This window comes from Rhinatrema bivittatum, chromosome 2 (assembly GCF_901001135.1).
Source record: "Rhinatrema bivittatum chromosome 2, aRhiBiv1.1, whole genome shotgun sequence".
NCBI classification, from domain to species: domain Eukaryota; kingdom Metazoa; phylum Chordata; class Amphibia; order Gymnophiona; family Rhinatrematidae; genus Rhinatrema; species Rhinatrema bivittatum.
The window spans coordinates 509,369,669-509,391,802 of record NC_042616.1 but is presented as its reverse complement, the minus strand read 5'-3'; the positions used below and the strand labels follow the sequence as shown (position 1 = coordinate 509,391,802).

General features: G+C 42.9%; 1 protein-coding gene across 5 annotated transcripts in view; it reads left to right on the top strand.

Annotated features, from left to right (window-relative positions):
* ATXN1 (ataxin 1) overlaps positions 1-20,668 on the top strand; it is a 758,516-nt gene extending 737,848 nt beyond the window's left edge. For all 5 annotated transcript variants that reach the window (XM_029590698.1, XM_029590697.1, XM_029590701.1 and 2 more), the window contains one exon: positions 11,647-20,668. In XM_029590698.1, the coding sequence (XP_029446558.1) occupies positions 11,647-12,177 (531 nt within the window). In that variant the 3' untranslated portion in view covers positions 12,178-20,668. The remainder of the gene's footprint in view (positions 1-11,646) is intronic.
* Positions 20,669-22,134: the final 1,466 nt, after the last annotated feature.

The following is a 22,134-nucleotide window of genomic DNA, read 5'->3' as shown; positions in this document are numbered from 1 at the left end:
TATGAGGGGGTGTGTATGTGCACTAGAGAGAGGGAGCCTGTGTGTTTGTATGTGAGAGAACGCGAGAGGGGCAGAGGGAGCCTGTGTGAGGGACAGTACTGAGAGAGGGATCAAACTCTGGGAGTGGAGATAAAGTGGAAAGGGTTGAGCCTAAATCGGGAGGGAAGAGATAGTGGCAAGTGGAGGAGTGGGGCCTGAGAGGGCAAAGTGAAAGGAGACTGGCCAGGGGAGTAGGGAGAGAAAGTGGAAGGGACACTCTTACAAGCGAACTTCTAGAGAAATTCTGCTCAAAATATTTAAAACTCTTCATCTTTAAGTAATAATTTAAAATTTAATACAGAAAAAAAAATTAATTAGTTAAAGATTGTCATCTTATTTGTTATTTTGACGAATATAAAGTATGCAGAATTTTGCAGAATTTTCTATTTTTGTGCACAGAATTCCCCCCGGGGTAGTTCTATTTACAATATCAGGTAAAAAGAAGGGTTTTCTAGGGGGAGCGCTTTGCAGAGGATGGGGAGGGGGGTTAACATTTACATTTGTACATTTGTAGGCTAGGATTCTATTTAGATTACAAATAGTGGAGGGTAAGGTATTACAGCAGGGCAGGTTACCATACAGTTTACATTTGTAAAGCCTAGTATTTATTTACATTGTAGGTAGTGGGGCCTGCCGTTTTACAGCAGGGGAGGAGGTAACATTATACATTTGACAGCATAGTATCAGCAGAGTTGGTTCATCAGGATACATTTTGTAGCTATACCTTATCAGGGAGTTTAGGGTGCCTCTAAAGCTGGTTTTGGGGGAGGGTGATCAATAGACAAGGTGCTAGATGTCATGAAAGAGCAGAGTTTGGGTGGCCCTGGTAAAGTGCAGCAGTTTGCAGGGCTCTTTCAGAGAGTGCCTGGAAAGGTGCAGGAGTCATTGCTGAGTGTATAGTTTGTACCCCGAGTTACTGCTGGGGCCAAATGCTGATTAGAAGAGCCACATTTTTAGTAGCTTTCTGAAAGTTAGCAGGTCTGGGGCTTGTCTATAGTATTCAGTAGCAGAGAGTTCCCTGGGTTTGTCGCGGCACCTAAGAAGGCATTCTGGGTTTGGGACAGCGAGCGGAGGGGGTGAGATGGCAGCTGAGGTATAGTCAACATCCAGCAGGCAAAAGCGTAGCGCTGATAAAGATGCGGATCCAAGAATCAAATGGAAAATCAACTTGGTCATTCATAGTTTGCAGGGCAATTCTTTATTTTATTGTAAATCCAATTGTTTAGAAATACCTGGAAACTGTTTACTTTTAAACAATTGGATTTACAATAAAATATGGAATTGTTCTGCAAACTATGAATGATTGAGTTGATTTTACATTTGATTCTTGGATCCATATCTTTATCAGCGCTACACTTTTGCCTGTTGGATATTACCTTTGTGTTACTGCCCTCCTCCTCCACTTCTTGTATAAGCTGAGGTACGGTAACAGATTGCCTGTGAGTGCCTTGTAGGCTAGAGCTAGGATTTTAAATTTGGTACAGTAAATAGTAGGGAGCCATTAGATGACATTTAAAGTAGGTGTGATTTTGTTAAATGGGTTTTTATGGCCCAACATTTGTCCTGCAGTGTTTTATATAAGTTGCAGTGCTTGGTTTAGTTTGGTGTGCATTCTTATATATAGTGAGTTGTGGTCCAGGCAGAAGATCACAGAGGCCTGGATGACTGCTGCAAAGGTCGAGTCATTGAGAAGAGGCCAGAGATGTCATAGTTGGTGTAATTTGAAGAAGACTGCTTTAGTCACTACTTGTACTTCGGCTTCAGCAGTGACATTTGAATCTTGTAAGAATCTTAGACTCCAGACTCAATGGTTGAAGGATTACCTTTGTGCCTAGACAGGTGGGGTCTGTTTTTCCAGTTAACAGTACTTCATTCTTTTGTGGGTTCAGTTTCAGCTTGTTTAGTTTTAGCCAGGTGGAGACTTTTGCTAAGCATTCCTTGAGGTTGTTGATTGCTTTTTCTGGGTCTGGGCCAAGAAGGGTCACAAGTTGAATGTAGCCTGTGTATGAGTGGAAAGTGATCTGATAGGCTCTGTGACCTTGCTGAGGTGGGCTGTGTAGTTGTTAAAAAAGGTGGGTGAGAGTACAGATACCTGTGGCACTCCACATGGGAGGGGATGGAGCAGGATAATGCCGTTCCAAGATAAACAGTTTGGGAGCAGTTATGAAGGTAGGATTTGAACCAGGTGACTGCTGAGCCTGCAGGCCCTTAGGGATCTCCAGGCAGGTGATTAAGAGTTAATGGTCTACAGTGTCAAAAGCAGTGGAGAGGTCCAGGAGATCCAGTATGGCTGGTTGTCCATGGTCTTCACAGACCCTTAATGCCTCAACTAGACTTACTAGCTATACTGTGGTGAGGTCTAAAGCCGGATTGATGTGGGTCAAGGACATTTGTGGTCTGCAGGAATTCAGTAAGCAAAGAAAGACCGTCTTTTCAATGATTTGTTAAGAATGGTAGGTTGCAGACTGGGCAGCGGTTGCTAAGGTCATTTGGTTCTAAGTTGGGTTTCTTTACAATGGCCTGACTGTAGCTCTTTTTAGGATGTTGGGTAAGTGACCCTCAGTGAAGGAAGTGTTTATGATGGCTTTGATGCAATCAAGTAGTACTGTCTTAATTATCCAGGATGGGCAGTGATCTTCGTTGTATGATGTGGACCTGAAATCAGAGAAGGAGGATGGTGATGCTCTCTAGTAGAGGGAGGGTAGGATAGGTTGTCTTTCCAGTGGACTCTCGATTTCAGTGGTCAATTCCAATTCTGCTCTGATGTGTGCAGTGTTGTCTATGAAAACCTTTGCTAGGTTGCACTGGGTTTCCGATGTAGTGTGGAGGGAATGGAGGTAGTTGGTACTAGGAGTGCAGTGACTGACCAGAATAGTTCTTTGGCTGAGTTCTTTGATTGGTTGATTGTTTTGGTAGAGTAAGCCTTTTTGGTGTCAGTCACACCTTTGCTATAGACTATTTGGTGTTTTCTGCAGTTTGTTTTGTCAGCCAGTAAGCCTAATTTATTTTATTTATTTATTTAAAAAAACTTAGATGCCGCACATATCCAAAGTGTTCAAGGCGGATAACAACGCCATTTCTGCCATTTTCATGTGAGTCTTCTTCCAGTTTGTTTTAAAGCCTTTAATTTTGATCTGAACCAGGGGTAGGTTTTCAGTTTCTGATATTGCCAATCTTCATTGGGACAATTTCATTAATGTCTGTGTATCAGTACCTCTCCCCTGCCCACCCACCGCCGGCGAAGCAGAGAGCAATGTTGCAGTTGCATCAAAATCATGTAAGCTAATTGGTTAAGGGTAGTCATCCCCATGCCTTCTGTCAGGGGTAGAAGCTGCTGCTCCTTACGGGTTACCCCCATGCCCCTTTTCTTCATTCCACTTCCAGTCTTTAGGGAGCCACAGTGTTTATCCCATGCCTTTTTGAATTTGTTTACTGTTTGGCCATGTCCAAAAGCAAAGCACGTTCAAACAGCATTGTCTGAATTATCAAGAAGGCTGCTCACCCTGTAAAAAGTTTGCAAACAGTAATTTTGTTAAGGGGTTGCCAGTTTCTTGGTTTTGATTGTTAATATTACTACCCTTAACAAAAGGGTCATCTTCAGAGACTACAGAGGGTGGTGAACGGCACTGCTGCAGCTCTGGAATCGGATAAACTGCACCAGGGATTGCCAATAGAGACCAGACTGACTCTGGGAGGCCCAAGGGAAGCCTTACCCACAGCTCAACACGGTCCAATGTCCACACCAGTGCGGGTTCCAAAATGAATTTTATTTGTAAAATACAAGGGTCAAACAGCAGACAAAATAGTAGAGTCTTGAACTGAATAGTGAGATGCAGTCCAATAGCAAATGAAACAGATTAAATAAATTCTCACTCTTCTCTGAGCAGGAGGAATCCTACTCACCCAACACGTCAGCCCCAAGGCCTTTGGGGCAACATCATACTTACAGTTCACGTACCGAAGCTTTCCCAGATAAGGTTTGTACCCTTTTTCTTAGTAGGGTGTCCTCCCTGAGATAGGCCACCTATCCTTTTCTTTGTTGCAGTAATCTTTGGACGCCTCACAAGCCCTGTCTTTTCTCTGGACTCTGAAGAAAACATCCAACAGACGCCTGGGGGCATCTTATATAGACTCCCACTAAACCCTAACCCATTCCCTGTGGTGGCAGGAATGTACCTCCTCTAGTTACTACCTTATCTCTTACATTACCTCAGACTTTGCAGCACCAATCCTCTACCATCCTCCTTGCACCCTTCCTTAATAGAGAAGGTGCTTGCAGCTTGCAAGAGCTCTGCAGTTACAGAGAACTCGCTGACCTCTTCCTGAACTCTGGAAAGAAGGAATCTTCCACAAACTTCTAGAACATGTTAGTGACCCTATGTAGGGTTACATAAGGCTTGGGGGTACCTGCAAGGAACGACAGTTACTACCCTTAACAGAAACATGGGGGTTGCACGGAATGGCAGTTATCACCGTATGCAACTTGCTAGGCAGACTCGATGGATCAGATTACCTTTTCCTGCCGTCGTTACTATGTTACTATGGATGAGTGTAGTTTTATGTTCCAGTTTTCAACTGGTGGTTATTTGAGGTGGGGGTGGGGGTGCATTGTGGACATCTGTCTCTTGCTGAGGTGCCTGACACAACGATTTATTGCAATTTCAGTGCTCCTTTTTATTGCTGTCCATGGTTCCTCTGTAACTCTTAGGTACCCTACTCCAGACATGGTTAATACAGCAATTCATTTTCTTGAAGTCAGCCCTTGTGAAATATAGGACCCTTATTCTAGTATGGTTTGATTCTGATCCATTGAACCACACAATATGATGATCACTTGACCCCCCCCCTCATGTTGTCCTGGATCCTAACTGCAGCAAATACAGTTCAGTGTCACCTCGCCATGAGTGGGTTCCTCAACTGGTTGTTTGAGAGATTTCTGGCAGTGCTTCCAGGACCCAGCATCTGGCACTCTGCAGTCTATTTTCTTCCACATAACCTACATCCTGTCAGATCCTCCTTAAGGTACTTCTCCAGTTTGTTAGAGTTAGCATTTTGGAAATCCAGCACTTTAAGGTTTGTGTGACTTCTCTCTGTCTTGCTGTTATATCCCGCCAGCCATACTGTCAGATGATCTCTGGTGCCTGGAGATTAGAAAGGCTTTCTGTTTGTAAGTGCCAGTGCCAATATTGCTCCTTCACTTATGGATTCTTTAATCATTTGTCTGAGGAGAGCCCCTTAAAAGGGAGTCCAGGATCTCACTAACTAATTCCACAGATAGGCTTCTCAAGACAATTATTTAGTCTTTACTGTATTAAGTTACACGCTACACGCCAGCCCGCCCGCCTTTATTTATTTTATTTTTCTAAACTGTTCTTTCTGTTAAGGGTATATCATGATATTTTGAAGACCTGGTCCTGATTATCATCATGATTCAGTTCCTGCAACCATTCAGTATCCTCTTTCATCATGGTGGCTTGTAGCTTAATGAGTTTGTTAGATTATGGACATCTGCATACATGACTTTTCATGTTCTTTTCCAGTCTCCTGCTCTCTTGTTTGCTCCTTCTTAGGAATTGCACTAACTCTCCCACTGCTGCTTGACCAGGTCCCTTGGTCTTTCCAGTTCACAATCTTCTAGTTTCCATCCGGTATTTTAAATGCCTTCCAGCTTATTACTGCTCCAGTGTATTCACCTGATGTACAGGATTCTTTGTACATCTCCCCGGTCCCAACATTCATTCTGCTTAGTGTGTGTCCAGCTTACCTATGGGCTTTTGTCACCATCTGCCAATTAATCTAGTTTAAAGCTCTCTTATGTGTCTGTGAGCAAAGAAAAAGTCTTTATCTTATTTTATTGAATGACAGAATGAAGAACAGACATGCTAACCCTTAAATCAAGAAAACAAAGTGCACTGAAACACATCAGTGCCTAGCAATGAGCCGGTAAATATAGTGCATTTGGATTTTCAGAAAGCATTTTAGAAAGTCCCTCATGAGAGACTCCTGAGAAAATTAAAAAGTCGGGATGAGAAGCAGTGTCCTGTTGAGGATTGCAAACTGGTTAAAAGTGGAAACATAGGGTAGGATTAAATGATCCATTTTCTCAGTGGAGGAAGGTAAATACTAGAGTGCTTTGGGGATTTGTTCTAGGACCGGTGCTTTTTAATATATTTTTAAATGATCTATAAAAGGGAATAAGGAGTGAGATGATCAGATTAGCAGACGACAAAAATGATTCCAAGTTATTAAATCACAAGCAGATTGCGAGAAATTACAAGAGGACCTTACGAGACTGGGAGACTGGGCATCCAAATGACAGATGAAATTTAATGTGGACAAGTGCAAAGTGATGCACCTGGGGAAATATAAGCCAAACTGTAGTTTCACGATGTTAGGTTCCATATTAGGAGTCATTACCCAGGAAAAGGATTTAGGTATCATTGCAGACAATGAATTGAAATCCTCGACTCAATCTGCTGCAGTAGTCAAAAAAGCAAACAGAATATTAGGAATTATTAGGAGTCATTACCCAGGAAAAGGATTTAGGTATCATTGCAGACAATGAATTGAAATCCTCGACTCAATCTGCTGCAGTAGTCAAAAAAGCAAACAGAATATTAGGAATTATTAGGAAAGGAATAGAGAAATGAAACAGAGAATTTCATAATGCCTCTGTATTGCTTCATGTTGCGACTGCATCCAGAGTACCAGAGGAGGTTCTATAATGAGACAGAGTGAGGCAGTAACATTTTGGGAGTGGCAGCAAGTGTCTTCCCCACCTCCGAAGAAAACTCCCTGTGGTGACCGCCTCACTCTTTTTAATTCTTACCCTGCTGCTGAGCCCCTGGGGCAACATGGGATAACGTGCTGGAGACATTCTCACATCCTGCCAGCGCTAAAAAGTCCCCCGCAGTGGTGTGGAACAGAGTTGCTGATGAGGTTCTCACTCCCCACCAGTACTAAGAAGGACTCCGCGGTGGCGCAGAACAAAAATGTGCTGGCGAGATTCCCACTCCCTGCTTAGCACTAAGAAGGCCCCAGCAACAGAAGAAGAGGCCTTGCGGGGCTGCCAGTGTTACCCATGTTGCCAGCGGCCTAAGAGAAAGCCCTGTCGGGACATCAACGTTTCCCCTGCAATCGGGGGAGTGAGAAAAGTGAGAGGCCCAGAGTGTGCCTGTGTGTGTATAAGAGAATGTATGTGAAAGAACGCCTCTATGTCTGTGAAAATGGCTGTCTGTGTGAGTGTCTGTGTGTGCGGTATGTGAGAGAGTGCCCTTGCATATATGAGAGTCTGCCTCTGTGTGTCTGTGTGCCTGCCTGTGTGCGCGAGTGTTTGTGTATGTGTGAGGGAGTGCCTGTGTGTGATGAGAGAATGTATGTGCCTCTATGTCTGAGAAAATGACTGTCTGTGAGTGTCTGTGTGTGCGGTGTGTGAGAGAGTGCCTTTCCATATATGAGAGTCTGTCTCTGTGTGTGTGTGCCTGCCTGTGTGCGCGAGTGTCTGTATATGTGTGAGAGAGTGCCTGTGTGTGTGAGAGACTCTGTGAGGGAGTGTCTCTGTGTCTTTGAAAGTGGCTGCCTGAGAGGGTACCTGTGTGAGGGAGAGTGTGAGAGTGCGGTGTGGAACAATGAAATGCTGGTGGGATTCCCACTCCCTGCCAGCAATAGGAAAACCACCACAGCAGAAGAAGATGATGATGATCAGCTGATTTGACATTCTTTTTACTGGTATGGTTGATGGTTTATATTTCTTGTTTTTATTTAATGTTTGCACTGCATACAAAGTCTGGCTTCCTGCAATTTCCAGTTCATTTTTTGTCTGCACGTTTTCATTTATACTTTGTCTCTTTATTCTGTATTTGGTAAGGGTCTGTCTGTGTTCTGCATGTGTGACTGAGGTCAGGTATTCTGCTAGCATGTAATTTCTGTGGAGGGATTTACAACAGCCTACCTTATTCTGATTTCCTAATAGAAGGTGTATTGGAGTTTAGGGCCTGCTGTAATATTTGCAGTGTGGCTTATTCATAGGTAGGGTTGTTTCTGTTTGAGTGCTGGCAGTTATGATATGGGAAGTTTACTATATTGTAATTCAGTTAAGGTTCTTCATGGCTTTCTGTGGGTCAAATCTACACCCAGTGCACTGTACGATAGGCCTAATTCCATGGGATCCAAATATCTTTTTTGCAGTTTTGTTGTAAGTGATATTTTTACCTCAGAAGATTTGACTTTGAATGTTCTTTTCCCATATAAAATCTTCCTTTTTAGGTTGGAGAAGTGGTTAATACATTTTAAAATGAAAAAAAAAAAAAGCATAATATTTAATTGAGTGGGAAGGGGAGGGAAAGGGGGACGAAAGGCTGTAAATTTCACCTAGGATATCTAAAACCCTTGCACCGGCCCTAAGTGTCTACAGCACACAGACTCCCACCATTCATCAGTCTCTAGGGGGCAGATGCTAGGGAAAGGTGAGAGGCAGGTGGTATGGGTACTGGGAATTTGGCAGGCTTGCCAGATTCCTAGGAATATCATCACAGACGCTATCTGCCACTTCTCTGGGAACCCTGAACCCTTCCCACCTTTTCCTTAGCATTGCAAATCACCAAAAGGGCCAAGGAGGAGACCCCGCCCCCCCCCCCCCCCCCCCGGCTCTCTTGGTGAGTTCACCTGCATTACACCTTGGGGGGAGGGGCAGCAATTTATCCTTCACCTGAGGCAGCAAATTACCTTGAGCTGCCTCTGCAGAGAACTGTGTGTAATTCTGATTAGGGATGTGAATCGTTTTTTAACGATTTAAATTATCGTCCGATAATTTTAAAATCGTCATTAATCGGTAAGGGACTCGATACAATAGGAATTCCCTCGATTTATCGTGAAAAATCATTAAATCGAGTACGGGAACTATTTGGGGGAGGGCGGGTAAACCGGCACACCAAAACAACCCCTAAACCCACCCCGACCCTTTAAAACCAATCCTTTACCAATCCAAACCCTCCCGAACCCCCCCAAAATGTTAAATTACCTGGTGGTCCAGTGGGGGGGGGGGGGGGTCCCGGTGCGATCTCCTGCTCTCGGGCCATCGGCGCCATTTTGGCTACCACTGATAAAAATGGCGCCGATGGCCCGATAAAAAAAAACCCACCACGACCCTTTACAAATTACCCCTTTGCTTCTCCCACCCTCCCGACCCCCCCAAAAACCTTTTACATGTACCTGGTGGTCTAGTGGGGGGTCCGGGAGCCATCCCTTCAATCATACCCTCGGTGCCGGTGCCAGTACTGGACTGGTTTCAAAAGGGGTCATTTGTAAAGGGTCGGGGTGGGGTTTTTTTTATCTGCTCAGGCCTCACTAAAAAATTAACAATGTGAATTGGAATCGGAACCGATTCCAATTCACATCTCTAACGATCCGATTTTTTTCTCCCTCCATCCGAAACTGATCGTTAAAACGATCGGGCACACGATTCACATCTCTAATTCTGATTACTATATCTCAAATATAATATAGCAGAACTGGAAACAATTCAGAGAAGGGCAACCAAAATGATAAAGGGAACAGAATGGTTCCCCTATGAGGAAAGGCTAATCAGGTTAGGGCTGTTCAGCTTGGAAAAGAGACGGCTGTTGGGGGGGGTGGGGGGATACGTTCGAGGTCTGTAAAAATCACGAGTGGAGTGGAACGGGTAAATGCAAATCAGTTGTTTACACTTTTCATAAAATAAAAAGACAAGGGGATACTTCATGAAGTTACTAACACATTTAAAACAAATCGGAAACAAATATTTTTTGCACTCAGTATATAGTAAGCTCTGGAATTCATTGCCAAAGGAAATGGTAAAGGTAGTTAATGTAACTGGGACCTATCTGCTATTTGCCGGGTACTTGTGACTAGGGATGTGCATTTGTTTCAAACAAATTTTAAAAACACGACAAATAGGGGCAATTCATTTCATTCAGGGAGCCATGAAACGAATCAGAGACCCTCCGAATGAAACAAACTTTATTTGTTGCATTCGTTTGAAATTAATGCATCAGGCCTAAGTCTAGAACTGAAGCCAGGACCTCGCCTAAAGCATAGGCCGAGGCCCAAAGTAGGGGTTGCAGCCTAGGCCCGAGCGCAATGCCAGATTCTCTTACCTGATCCATCAGGGGTATGCGATGGTAATGCTGGGTCTTGGGTCCCAAAGTCTGGGCCTAGGCCAGAGCCCTGATGCTGCAACCTGGCCTGGAGGGCGGGTCCTGATGCCTGGGCCTCAGCCTAAGCCACAACCCAGATCTGAGGCCCGATGCAGCGATCCAGCCTGGAGGTTGGGTTCCCAACGCCAGGGCCTCAGCCCCAATCCAGGCCTAACACTGCGACCCAACCCGGAGACAGGGTCACGACACCTGGACCTCAGCCTAGACTGGGACCTGTACCCAGGTCCGACTCCCTGACCGGAACTGGAGGCCAGGTCCGAAATCCTGAGCCTCAGCTGGAGCCCAGAGCACAGACATAGGCCCGATGCCGTGACCCGGCACAGAGGTCAGCTCCCAACCCCGGGGCATTAGCTCAGACCCAGGCTCGACGCCATGACCCAGTTCGGAGTCCGGGTTCCAACGCAAGGGCCTGGCCCGGAGGCCGCGTCCCGACGCCTGGGCCTTGGGTCAGGCCCGGAACCCAGGCCTCACGCTTCTCCCTCTTCATCCTCTTCTTTCTTTTGCCGCCGTCTGCTGGGGTTGCGCTGGAATTAATTAACTCCGGCGCAATCACCCCACTGGACGGCGCTATTTTGATGTATGGCCTGGATCCGGGCTATGGCCTAGGCTGAGACCCTGACATCGGGACCCGGCCTCTGGGTTCGGTCAAGGCGTCGGCCTTGCGTAGGCCAAGGATGTAGTGGGTCACTGTTGACCTTGGCACACAAGGCCGAGGCTTCGGCCTGGACCTAGGCCTTGCTGGCGGATCTTCTCTGGATCGGGTAAGTGGGGGCCGAAGGGAACCTGGCCTTGGCATTTTTCCGGGCGGATGGGCCGGAGCCCCCTTTGATTTTTGGCCATTTTTCATGTTTGTTTGTTTTTTATTGTTTGATTTGATTTTTTCTCACGAATTAAACGAATCAAGCAATCCACAAACTGAAATTGTGGGGGGGGGGGGGGGGAAAAACTCCTGAAAAAAAATGAAAACAAATATTTTTCCCCTGCACATCCCTACCTGTGACTTGGATTGGCCACTGTTAGAAACAAGATACTGGGCTTGATGGACCCTTGATCTGACCCAGTATGGCAAGTCTTATGTTCTTAACATAATGCTACCTTTGGAAGCCAGTGAGCAGAATTAAAGATAAGGGTCAAACACTTATTCATTTTTTGCTCTGTGGGTGGATGATACAAAAGGACATGTTTTCCTTATTGCAAAGGCAGACATCAAATCCTTTCTCCAGTGCACTGAAATGATTAGGGATGCTGAATAAGCTCTTAGCACAAACAGCCACTGGTAAAATAAGTAGTAGCACAGCCATGTAATTGTACTTCTGGTGAAAATAAAGAAACAATAGAGGTCATGGAGTAACATAACTATTCTCATATTCATGTTGTTCTCTTTGTCTCTTTTTTTTTTTCTCTTCTCACACAGGTCAGCGTGGAAGTGTTGGTAGAATACCCTTTTTTTGTTTTTGGACAAGGCTGGTCATCCTGCTGTCCTGAGAGAACCAGCCAGTTGTTTGATTTGCCATGTTCCAGACTCTCGGTTGGGGATGTCTGCATATCACTCACACTCAAGAATTTGAAGAACGGCTCCATTAAGAAGGGCCAGCCCATGGATTCAGCCAGCATTTTGCTGAAGCATCCAAAGAGTGACGGTCTGGTGGGAAGCAGGCACAGGTATGTGGAGCAGGAAAACGGGATTAATCAGGGAAGTGCCCAGATGCTGTCGGAGAATGGCGAACTGAAGTTTCCAGACAAAATAGGATTTTCTGCCACGCCCTTGCTTACCAAAACAGAACCTAACAAGCCCGTGGCAACCAGGAAGAGAAGGTGGTCAGCCCCTGAAACGCGGAAAGTGGAGAAGTCTGAAGAGGAGCAGCCTTTGACTCTTCCCAAACCTTCTTTTATTCCTCAGGAGGTTAAGATTTGCATTGAAGGTCGCTCTAATGTAGGCAAGTAAAGGCTATCTGAAGAAAGGCAATTAGGCTTACCCCTTGTCATTTTTATCCAGATTACTGTACTGTAGGCTAAATAACCCAGTATTTACCCGTTATCTTATTTTAGGTTTATGTTATAACCTTGTTGTTCTAGTTACCGCTGGTATTATGCAGGAGACTGGTGCATCTGTTCTTTCCACGAGTGTTTCGTCAGTGACTAGGTTTATTGAACGCTACAGAAGGGGCAGTATCTGCTTTGAACATCTCTGGTGGAAACGAATGTGCTCTCATGGCACCTGTGCCTTTCTAACGGTGCACAGACATGAAGCATGCAGGAAATCAAGAGTGGGAAGGAGGACTGAATTCTGTGCAGGTGGGCACAGTTTTGTGGGGGTTACAGCTCCTAAGCAAGGTCATTTTGCAGTTCTCTTGGCACAAGAAATAGAGAGCAGGAACCCCATGCACCATAAATGTGGGATCATTAGAAACTATTAGGTACAGTAATTTAGGGTCACGTTTCTGCTCCACTTACTTCTCAGTAAAGCGTTCTTTAAGGTTGAGATGTATGTGGAAGGTAGAGACGTGTTCTTTCTTTCTTTTTATTTCCACAAAGCCTGACTGCACCAATTTTCTCTCTGAGCAACTGTGGATTTTCTTCCATGGGTTTTCTTAATGCTCAGGGCAGTGGCTTGTCAGAGTGTCATGCTTTTATATGAAATCCTAACTTTGATTGTGTCAGGATTTTAGTTTGTGTTTGTTTCCTTTTAAGCTTTGCTTGCTTTAAAAAGGGCAGGAGGAGCTGGCTGTCTCTGTGGATCATATGGTCGCCTGATTGCCCCTTTCTAGGCCTGGTTAGAGAAACACACAGGTGCCATGGCATGAGTTTTTGAACCCGCAAGGTAGACCAGTACTGCCCCTCTGAAAGCGCTAACATATTCTTTTGCGTTTAGGTTGCAAAACTTTGTCTTTAAATGCTAGTACTGTTTTAGTTCATGACTATGGACAGCTGGAGCCACTTTTTTTTTCAAATTTCCGTGTGACACCGGAAGGAATTGGCTGAGGAAAAGGAGAAAAAAAACAAACAAGAAGAAAAAGAATGTCTTTAAGCACTTAAAATGCTGTTCACACACTTTATTGCCGAGCATCTTGGTGTAACATTCAATAAGTACTGTATCTCACTTTAATCTGTGTTTTTACACAAGATGAAAATTTCTTCTATACTGTTAACTGCACACAGCCGTGTAGTTTTTCACAAGCAAGATGGTGAAAAGTTTTAATGTAGTTTCAAAGAGATGAATGTGAATTTTGAACTAGTATGTGACAGTCAGTGTCCGCAAAGTACTACTTAAATAGGACGCACTTTTAAACTTTGATGCTTGAGAAAGAGTTAGTCATATGTGAGCTGACAGATAATGTAATAAAAAAAAAAAAGAGCGAGAGGAAGAGAAAACAGAGTGTACGCGAGCGTGAGAAAGAGAGAGCGAGAAAAAAAAAAGTCATTTTTGTCCAGTGTTTTTAAAGACGGACTTAAAAAAAAAAAAAAATTTTGCAATTTGCACATCTTGAGTTTATCATTTGTGTGGTATTCCTACAGTTTTTACCTAGCAATGTTGTGGAGGGGAGGGAGGGGTAGGGGGGCAACTATAAAAACCATATAATAAATGTAGCAATTCCTTTAACCTGCCTAAGCTGTAGGCCATTCGGGAGATTTTTGTTTCTTCACAATTCTGTTCAGTCAGGCGGTCCCACAGAACCAGCTCTTAGCAGGGGGACTCCCAAGCTTTTTTCTTTCCACTTCTTTGAGTGAGTTTTCTATATTAGCTGTTCTCTAAAGAGAATGGAAAGTTTCTTATCCTTATTAGGAACAATTTTTTCCACACCTCCCCAGATATTTGAAAGGAGAACCAGATTTCCAAGCTGGGCACCAAACAGGAAATGTTTGTGCCTGAGGAAATTTTGTGCTCTATCCATCCCCAGTCAGAGAAAGTTACATTCATTTATCCCACCCTTTAGTTCATATCTTCTCATTGATTTTTTTTTTTTTTTTTAGAGAAGTTGTACCAATAGGAATAATTAAAAAAAAAAAAAAGAGAGAGAGAGAGGGTAAAAAGCTTTGAACTGGGACTGTGAAAGGAATGATTCCCGAAAGTCAAAATCTATGCCCTGCCGCTAAGCACAGTACCTTCACTGCCCGTTATGCTTTCTTCATTGTCACCCGGATAAAGTAGTGAGGCTGCCATGTTAATCCTTTAGAATGCGCAGATATTAATAAACCAAAAAAATACAGTGATACCTTTCTGGTTTACTATACAAATGGTCAGTTAGGAGACTAAAGACATTTCTTGACTAGCTTTGAGGAGCCACGCGCCCTCTGTCAGACCAAAACAACAGATGGCTGGCCTGAACCCACACATGGGAGCGGTGGTGGGGATGTGTTGAGGGATTGATACAGAGGTGACAGAGAGGCAGCAGAATCGGGGAACCCCCAAGTCTCTGTTAAATGCTTGAATGCTAGTTTTGAATTGTTTGATCATGTTAACTTCATTTTATACCTCTGTTGTATCATAATCTGTGATTCACTTGTACGTTCAGGCAAAAATCATCTTTTATTTTAACTTGCTCATTTTCTCTATTGACCCTGATGGAGTATAACTCCCCGAAAGCTAGTCAAGAAATGTATTACGTTAGTCCAATAAAAGGGTATCGCTTTTTTTTTTTTTTTTTGCCTCTATTTCCATTCTTTACCAGAACTAATTGTCTTTCTAAAACCATCTTGGGTACACCAAAAGCTTTTTTTTTTTTGTTTTGGTAGTAGCATTTGGGCTTCTTGAGAATGGCTTGAAGCTTTCCTTGGATGTTATTAACCTCTCGGCACGTTACCAAATGGCTGAGCAGGCTGCTTTGTCACGACCCCACTTTATGGAGCTGTAATTGTTGTAAGCGATTCTGCTCAGAGAACTTGCTTAATCTTCCATATACTGTATTCTGCTCAGGGCACTTGCATTTTATTTTCAAACCTCCGATGGAAAGAGGGAGAGATGGAGGGCTGAAGTACTGATCCAAGTTCACTTTTGTACCACTTATGTGCGAGACGCATGCATTCAGGAAAAGAAAATGGGAGATACAAAGTAGTTTGGTAAATATGGAAGCAGGGACAATTAAACTGACTGGGACCTGTTGAACTAACACTAAAAACAAAGACAAAAAAAAAAACTGTAGAAGTTTGGAGAAATGGGAATGTATTAGTTGTGGTTGCATCTCTCAGTATAGGAACTCTGCAATATTATTCTCTTAAACCTTTGCCCCTTTCTATCATTTAAGCTTTCTTAGGATGTGCAATACTTGATGTGCCAACTTAGAGCCACCTGACATGGTGGCCGCATGCTTCATGCTTTTTTTTTTTTTTGTTCACCTTGCACCGTTCCGTATTTTCTTTCAGCTGCATTTCTAAGGACTTTGCACTTTTTAATCTTTTTGATAGATTGGAGTCCCATTTCCATGACATTAATGAAATCCAGAAACAAAAGACTGAAGGAAAATTTCCCCTGTACCAGATGCATTAAATGGCCAGGAAGGGGGGGGAGGTCTCACGAATGTTAGAGACCCGGTGTAAACATGAGTAAAGCTTTGGGGGTCCCTTGTGTGAAACAGCTTTCTGGAGTGCCATGCTCCATTCATTCTGTGCCTGTCACTGTTACCGTACATATACAGTGCTTATGCAGAGAAAGCCAGGGGCCCAATGGAAGCACAATCTTCATTCACATCAGCTACAGACCAGATATGCTAGTGGCACGTCACTTAAATGAGACATCGTCAGTCAGCCGGTGCAGGTAGCATGTCAGATTTTATCTCCTTTCTCTGTCACTCAGTATAAAAAAAAAAAGGTGCCTTGCCATTTGGACATTTGCACAGGAAAAGAGGAAAGCGTATACATGAGAAATAGCATATGGAACTGTATGTATTACGAGGAGAATTTTCAAAGGGATTTATAAGGCTAGATTGTCCTAGCTGAAAATTGCCTCAAAACACTCCCCCCCCCCCCCCCCCAGGGTGGCTGAGAGCACGTGCAACCTTTTGCAAGCTGCGGGCTTTTTGCCAGATTAAAAAGAGGAAAACGACTTACCATAGATTTGATTTTCAAATAAGGATTTTGCCCTCAATCGGCTGCCTGCAGAAGTCACAAGCACAGATGTACGTAGGCACTTCAGGGCAATTTTAAAGGGAAACGATCCAGGTGGCTTGAAAACGAGCTGCATATCTGGCAACAGCAGGAGCATTTAAAACTGTCCCCTTTATTTACCGGATGATGTCATTGATATGGTTCAGATTTAGTTTGCATGCAAGGTATGTTGTACATACAGCAACAGCTAAAATAGATGATTTTGATGTCTACACTGGCGTTTACAAAATAAACATATCTATGCATATAGGATATTATGTGTTTGTGCATATATACACATATATTATGTAAATCCCAAATTCCCCTGGTGTAATCAGTTGAGTTCTATTAATATATACTTCAGAGGGATAGCCATGTTAGTCTGGTGTAGAAAGAAATGACTAGAGGCGGGAGGCACCTTCTAGGCTAACCAATTTATCGAGGCAGGGGCTTTTGAGGACAGGTGCATCTGACCCGCCTCTTGACATTTTGTCAATATATATATGTGTACACACAAAAAAAAAAAACCTGCTACCTGAACATCACTCAGGATTTTGTGTATCTGCTTGGGAAGGCAGGACTTCTCACGTAAGACCAACGAACACATCGCCCTCCCAGTAAGGCGGCTCTTATAATGATTGTCAGGAAAAAAAAAAAAGAACTGCCTAACACCAATACCAGGGGGGGGGGGGAACCCTTTAAAAAGCTGAGCTGCTCTCTCTTCCTGCTGCTCGGTCAGGAAAAAAAAATTGGGGTAAGACATAATAAGCAAGGGGCTTCTCCCAATTTATTGGCTAGTGGAAGAATCCCAACTGGGCAGAAGAAACGGACCAGCATGGTCCTTATTTGCTGTCCTTTACTGTGTTGCTGGGTTAAGTCTGGCCAAGTGTTCCATGAGCATAATGAGGGTAATGTCATAACAACCCACATAACGTAGGCATTGCCAGGCACATAAGATATGCCAGTTTTCCAACCAAGCTTATGTAAGAAAGTTTGCTTTGAAAATCATCTGTAAGAAGGCGCACAAACTAACCCACACAAAGTTACGTAGAATCTCTGCCGGACGTAACTTGCCCGGGTTAATTTACACACAGGGAGCCCAACTTTCCATCCTGTCCACGGTTCAGCATTTGAGCACACAAGTGGAAGCGTGGAGATTAAGGCCTAGCAGAAGGGCCTGCACGGTTTATAAAACACCCTGAATTTCTGCTCTGAACGTACGCGCGTATGTTTTCAGTGTAAGAAAATACATACCCTCTTACCCACTTTATAAACATACGTGGGTATGTTTTACACACAAAATAGTTGTGACACTGCGTGAATAAATACCCAGACTTAAACGCGGAGGTAGTTGTTATTTTATAAAGCATGCACATATACCCTTTTGAAAATATTTCCTTGCATGATTACTTGGACTCGCCAGTTTGCTGAAACCTACATCAGTTCATCCAGTCCTTCTCAAGTTCATCTCGACTCTTTAGCATCTCACCCTGTGCCCCTGCCAGGTTACTCAGCCTCGCACCCAAAAATGACCAAAAACAGACAAGTCTGATTTCACTTCCACGAGTCAATCAGCAGGTGCAGAAGTGTACGGACAAGTTTGCTAATATACACACGTATCTCTTACAAAATAAAATCCACTGCGATACCTCTGAAACCCTCCCTGGAATGCCCCTAGACCGCCCCTTTTGTGCGCAGTAAAATACATGTGCAAAACCGAAAACAAGCACATGTTCTCGAGGGTTATAAAAGAGTATATACGTGTGTAAATGCTGTTTTTATGTGCAAAACCCCTTTGAAAATTCACTCATTTTTTAAAAATCAAGTGTGCACATAAATCCCAACTCTGTTCTCTGAAAAACCTACCTTTGTGCGTACAAAAGTATGCCTGAAGTTGGGTTATGTGCATACTTTTATGCGTACAGCCCTTGCGCGACTTTATAACAAGTCAATTACCTGCAAAAAAAACCCCTCATGTTTTATGTATGTAAATATCTTTGAAAATTTCCTCCAGTATCACTTGGCCTGACTAAAATGTATTTATGTACTCACTTATCCAAACAGGTTTGCTTCTTTACTGTGCCATTTGTCGCCTGTTGTAAGCACTCATTATCTAGCCAGAAAGCATGTGGTAACCCTTGGAAAAAGCCTGTGACCAAGGATCCAGTATTTGGCCATGACCTGGGTTCCCAGTTGTGCTGAGAGCTGCTAGTGAGGAGGAAACACAGGGTGAGGAACACAAGTGCAGGAATTGCAATAGTCTAATGCACAGAAGTGATGGGCTTGCATCAAGTAGATAAAAAGTTTTATTACAGTGGGATGAGAACATGCCTGAATTTATGTCATGATACACACACACACACACACACATGTATATATAGTAAGTTCTTGAGGGTAGGGAAAAACCTACTGTACCTGAATGTAACTCACCTTGAGCTATCAATAAAAAGGCATGAACTAAATCTAAAATAAACACACACACACACACACACACACACATCACATATATGGTGACCAAAATAATATCAGTTTCTATACCATTTTGCATATTTTAAGTTCTAAGATTTACTTTATGAAGAAAGTTCCTTAAACTCGTAAGGCTGAATTTTCAAACCTTTACGTGCATAAAAATTAGCACATACGCATGTAAGTAACCTCGGTTCACGTATTCCATATCTTTCATGCACACAGATATGCCTGAAAGAAAAGGGGGACGTCTAGGGGAATTCCAGGCGAGGCTAACACTTATCCGCCCAGAGGTGAATTTTCAAAAGATGCATGTGTGGAAAAAAAAGCACATGGATGCGTAAAATAGCATGTACACTAGTATACGCTGTTTTAGAAATTGCACCATACCCGCTTAATATCGGGGATCTCAAGTAAGCCTATGTGTGTGTAAAAAAAAAAAAGTTGATATTTTACAATCTGCCAAAATGACACACGTAAGTTTTTTACTTGCATATATTTATTCCTGCTCGGTATCTGGTGCAAATGATCGTAAACATCTCAAAAGTGAAAACATAACTGGGGGTAGGAGGTCTGGGTGAAATGGGGGAACTTCAGGCTGAAGAGGCAGGAAGGTCTTCACAAGCTGCAGATGGAATGGGTAGTCTAATTGATAAAACTGGTAATTTCATTGCCGCACACATGCTATAAAATCCTCTGATTTACAAATGTAAAAGCCGAGTTACAGTGGACAAATGCATCTAAGTAATGCAAGTAAAATCTATTAATGTATCCCCTTAAAATTAAAAGTACAAATATGTGGGTATATCATTTGCGCACTTATCTGGGTAAATGCTGACTTATCCGGTTAAGTAGCACCTTCGCCACTACTTAGACCAACAAATTTGAACTTATCCAGATAAATAGCGCTTATTTTTTTTTTTTTTTACTTATCTGGCGATCTTACATATTTGGATAAGTGGGAAAAGTGCTAATTAGATAAACAAGTAGTGCTCTTTAGACTTATCCGGCTAAGTGCCGCTACTTTTCCAGATAGGTCTGAACAATACATGGGTCGTGGTTCTTATATGCATGAGCACGTGTGCATGAATATTTACTCATATTTCATAACTTGTGCGTATCATTTGTGCGCAGGTTATAAAATACAGTGGTAAATTTGTATATGCCCAAATACACACCCGTATGGGCTCAAGCGAGCAGTTTTGAAAGTTATCCTCATTAGTTGCTATTTTAAAAGATGTGCATACAGTTGCCAACCTTGTGTATTTGTACACTTGCTAATTAATCTGGCGTAAGTGATATTAAACATATTTATTATGTAGTACGATCTGGGTGAACTGGAGAGAGTTCAGGCTGAAGAATCAGAAAGTTCTCGATGACCTGGAGAAGGACTGGGTAAACTGGTGGACTGACTGCTAAACTGGTTAATTTCATTTATGCGCACATTTTAAAAACTGGCCAACTTACACGTGAAAATCAGGATTTACTTTTTTGTGTAAAATACGCACATGTATATATTAAAAATAGGTAGGAAAAGTACATGCGTTCAATGCATTGCATGTATTCCAGCATAAGCCTACATAATTACATATGTTGTGGGGTAAGGATGTGTGTGTTTTATAAAACACAGGTATATCATACGTGTGAATTATAAAATACTTGCTTGACAGCTGTGTGTACACGCGTACATGCCACCACGCAAATATGTTTGAAAGTTATCCTCCCTATGTGGATGTTGGCTGGCAACACAACAGAAGTTATAATGTGGCCCGCAGGCCATAATAGGCATCATACTATTATTCTCAGCATTTAAGTAGGCTAAACTGTTAAAAAAAAAAAAAAATAATATTGTATTTTTTTCTGCTATAAGTAGATAACTTTCTAGAACAGCTATATATAGCAGAAAAAAGTATCATAAACAGAATATGTAATGTGGATGAAGGTAACATACAGTATTCCTTTTCAGTAGGACTGACCCTGCATAGCTAACTAACAGGGTCATTCATCAAAATGCGTTATGGCGTTAACGCAAGTGATAACGCCATAATGCATGCGATAGGGGACTGGGGAATGGTTTGGGTGGGATCAATTAAAATGAGGGGCATTATCGCACATGTTTAACACAATTTGCGATAAATATCTGAAATTCTGCTTCGGGCATTTTTGGCAGAGCAAGAGAGAGCCTCTGGGATGGCACACTTAGTCATCAACTATTTATACTGTTATAGAAGGGCCAGCTAGCAACTCGAAATGAGGATTTTGGTGGTGGTCTAGGGATTTGCAGAGTGAGACGTACGAACAGCACAGTACACCTCAATGAAGATTTGACATGATTTGGAGTGAGGAAAGTCACACAAAGAGATTTCTAGAATGTTCTCTTGCCCAAGCCTGATGGACTCTCTACCAGGATACTATCAAGCTAGGGCGATAGAACATTGAAGTAATCTCATCTTAGGCTGACTTTCCTCACTCAAAATCACATCAAATCTGCACTAAGGTCTACTTTGCTGTTTGTATGTCTCACTCTGCATGTAAAACTGGCCCCAAAACCCTAGACCACCACCAAATCCTACCCTCAAGTTACTAGCTGGCCCTCCTATAAGAAAAGAACATAAGAAATTGCCATGCTGGGTCAGACCAAGGGTCTATCAAGCCCAGCATCCTGTTTCCAACAGTGGCCAATCCAGGCCACAAGAACCTGGCAATTCCCAAACACCAAGAAGATCCCATGTTACTGATGCAATTAATAGCAGTGGCTATTCCCTAACTAAACCTATAGCAGTATAAATAGTTGACTACTATGAAAGCCTTATAAAGAGTCTCTTGCTCTCTCTCTCCATGTTGTGATAAGCTACCTATGCAAAGCAGTAAGATGGTGTGGTGACTCTGAAATTATCATATCCATGCCCCTTTTCCTTATCGCAGGTGTTATCCATGCGAAAAAATATCGCATTTTGATGAATCTAGGGGCAAGCCATTTATCACTTCCACAAGAGCAGAACATTACAACTCTTAAACATGGTATCATTTTGCATTTTGGAGATGAACAAGAGAGCAGTAGGACCTCTACAAGAGAACAGCAAACCAGAAGAGGTGGCGGCAAAATAGGAATACTAATATATAACTGAATAAAATTATGTAAGGATAATATAAGTAAATAGATTAACTTAATAAATAGTATAGTAAATGACAGCAAATGAAGAGTCCATTCCGTTTGTCCAGTTGAGATTTGTCCAATGGATCCATATCTTTTATTTGTCCTTTTATCTCTTTTCCCATCACTGTCTTTCATAGCTGTCCTAGAATACCCAAAATCTGCCACAGTGATGGCCTCACCACCTTCATTAGTAGGTCA